Source organism: Oculina patagonica, unplaced genomic scaffold, assembly GCF_052425735.1.
Source record: "Oculina patagonica isolate OP01 unplaced genomic scaffold, crgOcupat unplaced978, whole genome shotgun sequence".
NCBI lineage: Eukaryota > Metazoa > Cnidaria > Anthozoa > Scleractinia > Oculinidae > Oculina > Oculina patagonica.
This window is the reverse complement of record NW_027558886.1, coordinates 1,185-7,631: the sequence shown is the minus strand read 5'-3', so window position 1 is coordinate 7,631 and position 6,447 is coordinate 1,185. Positions and strand designations below refer to the sequence as shown.

General features: G+C 35.8%; 1 protein-coding gene across 1 annotated transcript; it reads left to right on the top strand.

The window, feature by feature from the left end:
• Positions 1 to 230: 230 nt before the first annotated feature.
• LOC144641476 (isoleucine--tRNA ligase, cytoplasmic-like) lies at positions 231 to 5,729 on the top strand. Its single transcript, XM_078500476.1, has 4 exons — positions 231 to 369; positions 466 to 517; positions 4,290 to 4,374; positions 5,464 to 5,729. The coding sequence occupies exons 1-4, from the start codon at positions 260 to 262 to the stop codon at positions 5,601 to 5,603; spliced, it is 387 nt and encodes a 128-aa protein (XP_078356602.1). The 5' UTR covers positions 231 to 259; the 3' UTR covers positions 5,604 to 5,729.
• Positions 5,730 to 6,447: the final 718 nt, after the last annotated feature.

Genomic DNA, 6,447 nt, shown 5'->3' with positions numbered 1-6,447 from the left:
CTGTATGTATGTATGTATGTATGTATGTATGTATGTATGTATGTATGTATGTATGTATGTATGTATGTATGTATGTATGTATGCATGCATGCATGCATGCATGCATGCATGTATGTATGTATAAGTGCTCTCAAAACTTCCCATGTGCACCATTTACCAACTAGAAGATGGTTTTTTGTTTTCTAGAGCTCTTGGTATTTTTTTTGCCTGATGACTTCTCTGTCATGTTAATTTTGTCTGTTGATTCAGTGACAGTGAGATGATTCCTAACCCTGTAATCTTTCAGTTTATTGTCAAGAGGATGGGACGATGGATTGATTTTGACAATGACTACAAGACACTATATCCCTGGTTTATGGAGTCTGTTTGGTATGTTTAATTAATGGCAAACAAAACTTCATAACAGTTAAATTGAAATTATTTTGTAAATGCTAATGTGTCCACATTACCTTGCCTTTTCAACAGGTGGACATTCCAACAGCTGTTTAACAAAGGGCTAGTCTACAGGGGTTTCAAGGTATGACTTGTGCCAGCTGCCATTTTGTAATTAATTGTAGTATTTCCTGGGAAAACTGTTGTGAGGGCTAACATTTTATTGATCAAAAGTAACTTATAGTACATAAAGTAATTATAATATACTATATATTAATAATAGTAAAATATTCTCACTACCTACAATACACATGAATATAACAATGAGATATGGACGGGTGAAAATGGTCCCCAAATCCACCAGCTTGACCGCTAATCAGTCATGACTTCAAAGAAGATCAAGTTACAAGACAGTGCAATCCCGGGCAGTTTGCTGTCTAGGACAAGGACCAATTATTTACAATCTTTTCCTTAGAATATCTTCTTGGAAAACCACTCAGTTATGGAAACTTGATGATTCAACTAAGGTTAATCTTGAAACAGCCAAAGTAAAGGATTTTAACAGGTTATTAAAATACGAAAGCTCATAATTATTCACATACCGGACCAACGAAATGAATCAAATCTTTGCCAATAAATAAAGAACAATGGGATAGAATTTTCAGATCAGTTAAACTGGTTTCCAAAGAAAACTGATGAATTAAATGAGAAAATGAATAATCAATGAGAAAGAACAATAGCATGAATATATGAATAATAATCGACCCACAAAATGTGGGTACACAAATAAACTGTGGCTGTGTTGTAATGGCCCAGCCAACTCCTTTGTCATGGTCACACAAATTATGATGTTCACTTGTCAAGTGATTGCTTGTTTAAATATTATGAACACTCTGCTTTGTGTTCAGTGCGAAATGTATGTTTGTGTCATTCAAGCGTTTCGTTCTTAGCGAGCGCTGAATGATCACCTTACAACCAAAAACTGTTTTGACATGTCCAAGCTATTTATAAACGAAACCATATATTACCCACAGGGCCCAGGCATTTCATTGGTCATGAATGTTCTGTTGTTTACAGCGATTGCTCGCCTGTATAAACGATCATTCACTTATTATAAAAACATTTACAAATACTCTGCACTTAGTTTTGTGTGAAATATTTATTTATATGACTCAAGCGTTTGTCTCAGTGCAAGCACTGAATATCCATGTTGCAAAACCGAAGAAGTGTTTTGAGTTTATTTTTGGAATCGAAGTGAAAATTGGAAAACCCAGCAAGAACATTTGCATCAAGGCACAGGTTTGTATCTAAAGTGGCATCTGCAATCAAAACATGCTGCTACCCTTTCCACTTAACAATTAGGGTGTTCTCGTGACCAGCACGGTTTTAAGCTCTAAGAGCTTCTTGTTAAATTTGAAGTATACATATTCTGTTGTTGCATGTGGTTGAATCCTTGTTTTTCCTGTACTATATTTGTTGCACAATTGCATATAGGGAGTCTGTGCCAGAACTTTCTTGGCTTTTGTTTGACCTCTTTGTTTATGCCATTGACTCAAGACACAACCAAAGCACAAAAAGCTTGTTTTTGCTTAGTTCTATTTTTAGAATTGGACTGTTTTTCAAGGAAAAAGAAACATGCCAACTGTAGTCAGGCATGATTAAAAATAATAAAACATTGTTGTCACTGACTAAAAAATATAAAGAGGATGATTTGGTTAAAAATACTGTAACCTTCTTTAGCGTTAGTTCAAATGGCTTCCAGATGTAAATTAGGTGTTTTTGGAGGCAAGAATCCACTAGGGATTGGCCAGGATTTTATACATCTCAGGAATGTGCATGTGTTTGTTGATCAAGTTCAGCGTCACAGAGCCTATAGTCTAGTGGTGAAAGATAGAGTGCATTAGCATAAGGTTTTAAAATTATTATAGTGGCTTTAAGGTGGCTCAACTGGATTTTTTAGGGGTAACACCGCTCAAGTTTGAGAATTAACTACGTCGCCATTAACAATGCTATCGAAAAACGATCACCAGAGTTGTATTAGATAAAGATGAAATTTTTTTATGATCAGTGTTATATTGACATCGGAGTTGCCATAGCGACGAAATGACGTCATTACGTCTTTACTTTCGCTCGCATTACTCGGCACCAGGAGATTTTTACGAAAATATCTCAAAGGAGCTTGTACCAAACATAGCTGCCTCGATGTTGGCAAAGTTTGAACAAATTCTATGAGAGCGTTTTCGAAATATTTGGGATGAAGTTTTTGGGGCTATGAAAACAGTCAAAAACATACTTACGAGAAAATGAGGTAATATCTAAAGAAAACGACGCGCCTGTGAATTGCAATTTCATCTTATGGTAGTTTGATTTCGTTTAAAATCGTGTGTAAAACAGTGGTGGGGATTGCTTTGGTCGATTGCGAGAAAAAAGAGTTTGATGAGCTTGCGTTCCGGTGCTCTTGTTGCCATTTTCGTTTATTATTTGGTCTATGCCTACAAAAGTGATAATAAATTAAAAACCGCTCGATGATTTTTTTTAAAATTTGACAAACTCGAGGTATGTCATCTATTGATAAAGCTTGCAAGTTTCAAGCTCATTGAAAACATTAAAGGCAGTAAAATTGGGCCTCCAATGTACTGATATTTTCTCGCAGATTTCATGTTTACAAGCGAGTGTCCTCATTATTCACGGGTATTGTTTTCAAGTTTCATATCTTCATGCACCACTCCAGTAAAAAAGAATCATTTGCATTAAACAGGACGCTCGATTGCTTTCCGAAACATTTTCCGAAGCATGCTAATCTGCCTTGGGATGAGAATAGCAATGACAATATCTGCAGAATAATAGCTTTCGTTTTCTGGACAGAGGCCCTTGACATCAATAGCTCGACAAATGCTGTTACAATTTTTTAAGCAATGTAAGCATGTTTCGGAAAATTGTTCGGAAAGCAGTCGAGCGTCCTATTTAATACAAATGAATTTTTTGCGCAAGTCGTGCACGTGGATATGAAACTTAAAACAATACCCGTGAATAATGAGGACACTTGCTTGTAAACACGGAATCTGCGAGAAAAAATTAGTACATTGAAGGCCCAATTTTACTGCCTTAAATGTTTTCAATGAGCTTGAAACTTGCAAGCTATATTAATTGATGACAAACCTCGAGTTTGTCAAATGTTAAAAAAAATTCATCGAGCGGTTTTTAATTTATTATCACTTTTGAAGGCATAGACCAAATTATAAACAAAAATGGCAACAAGAGCACCGGAACGCACGCTCATCAAATTCTTTTTTCACGCAATCGACCAAAGCAATCCCCACCACTGTTTTACACACGATTTTAAGTGTAATCAAACAACAATAACATGAAATTGCAATTCACAGGCGCATCGTTTTCTTTAGATATTACCCCATTTTCTCGTTAGTATGTTTTTGACTGTTTTTATAGCCCCGAAAACTTCATCCCCAAATATTTCGAAAACACTCTCACAGAATTTGTTCAAACTTTGCCAACATCGAGGCAGCTATGTTTGGTACAAGCTCCTCTGAGCGATTTTCGTAAAAATCTCCTGGTGCCGAGTAATACGAGCGAAAGTAAAAGGCGTAATGACGTCATTTCGTCGCTATGGCAACTCCGATGTCAATATAACACTGATCATAAAAAAATTTCATCGTTATCTAATACAACTCTGGTGATCGTTTTTCGATAGCATTGTTAATGGCGACGTAGTTAATTCTCAAACTTGAGCAGTGTTACCCCTAAAAAATCCAGTTGAGCCACCTTAAACACCCCTTAAATTTAAATTTCAGATAGGTTGGGTGGGCATTTACGGTCAGATTGTTACATTATTTTTGTGGCTATTTTGTAAGAAAGTAAATACTGGAATAAGTAATATTTATATTGCATCATAACTTCAGGTTATGCCATATTCTACAAGATGTAGTACTCCATTGTCAAACTTTGAATCCAACCAGAACTACAAAGAAACTATGGATCCATCAGGTAGGAATCAACCCTTATCCTTGCATTTGATTTCTTCTGTGATATAAGTGTGGTGTAGAGAACAGTTTCCTGCTTACTCCTGTGAGAGAACAGCTAGGGCATCCACCAGCATCAGGCACATTCCAGAGAATCCTCTGCACAGCATTCTTTGCCACTAACTTTGCTCACATTTCCACCTTCTGTTGTATGGGTTACATTGTTTTCAGGTCCAGTTGTTTAAGGTTGCCCTTAACTTATGTTTTCCCAAACTCCTGCAATGTTCTTTCCTTCCATTTAAGGTCATTGCCCTGTATTGCATATTGTGCATCCGTACTGTGCAGAATTTAATACGTAATTAGTGCGTGCACATTAACAAAATGGCGGCTTTTTTTCTATGTGGCTTAGTCCGCGAGAGAAGTAAATATAATTATTGTTGCTTTATCTCGTAAACGAGTATGGTGACCTATCAATTTTTTCTCATATTTTGGGTGCAGTGATCAAATTCTTTCTGTAAAATGAAAACAGATCAATTCCTATGTTTGATAAATAAATTATCGCTAAAAATGTGTACTTTGCCTTACTCGCAGAGGAATTATAAAGGAATTATATGGAATATACAGGGTCTTCCTGCTCCTAAACAAATATGGTGAACCCCCTTTTTTCAAAATTTAAGTTCCCTTAAAGTAATAAACCAGTAGGCGAAGTTTGGTTAAAAATCTATGTTCCGTTCTATTTCAGGGTAATGACCTTAATATTCTGAGATTTTTATAGGAATTGGAAGAGAAACTGATAAAAGCAAAGCAAACTGTAATATCCCAGAGCAGGCAGCATGACATTTATAGGGAAATTCTTGCTGCATAATGACTGACTGTGAACACGCCAGCCTTCGACTTTTGCATGACTTGCCTGTTGACTATAGTTTTTCTTGGAGGAAGAAATCAGTTAAGAATGTTTTGTTTATGGATGGAGTCAGTTTTACCTTTAGTTTCAGGTTCTGTGCACCCTTAAATAAATTTTCTAAAATTAATTAATTATAGTAATTATTTAATAATAAATTTGAATATTAAATAAGTAATTCATTTATACATGTGCTAATTTGTTTTGTTACAGTTATTGTGAACTTTCCTTTGGATGAGAATCCTGATGTCAGCATGATTGCCTGGACAACAACACCCTGGACTCTCCCAAGTAACCTTGCTCTTGTTGTAAACCCTGACATGGACTATGTCAAAGTTAAAGGTAATTGCTAAATACATATAAACTACAGTAGTGTGAACTGTGTATCAGGTCATACAATAGTATTGCTTCAGGCACTTTGTATTTGGTGTGTAGGGTTTGTGATTTATAATTATTGGTCATTTATTAATTTAAATAAACATCTCATGTATATTGAGGAGGCTGATTTTTAAGCTTTGAAACAATCCGAGCAAGAATATGTAATGTATTGTAATTAGAGTACCTGTATTAGTTCTTTTTTTTTTTGTTGTTGTCTTTTTTGTTTTCTGTTTTGTAAGCTTTTTGTAAAAAAAAAAAAAACATAAAACAAGTAATGTGCAATGTCAGGTTTTTCTAAAGGTAGTTTTTCACATGTACAGGAGGTAAAAACAGTTGTTGAATTGAAGGGCTAAGCGCAAGAAACGCACTTTGTGTTTTGGCCAAATTAAAAAAATGTCACAAACGACTCCAAATTTCGCATGCAAGTTCGTTTACGTGTGCTTAACATTGATCTGTATTCAAATTCGCTGAATCTAGCTTCGTTTTTTAGAAATTACGTATGCAAAGAACAAAGGCGTTTTGCAAAGCTTACGTTCTCCACAGTCAGCCAGCAGCATGAGTTTTTCGACACATCGCGTGTAAATCTTTCCTTCTAGCGTTATTTAACTGTCCGGGGAGGTTGAAAAACGTGTCAGAGCCATGCTTTTTAGTTCCTTAGCCACCATTTTGAGGATTCGCTTTACGAAAAGGACTGGATAACACATTGTGACGCGATGTCACCTGATAGGTGTCACGTGAGAGGAAAGAGAGAAAAAAAAAAAATGGCCGTTTGTTCCTGAAAATCATTTGAAGCCTTTGGTTAGTTTTAGCGTAAGTGCG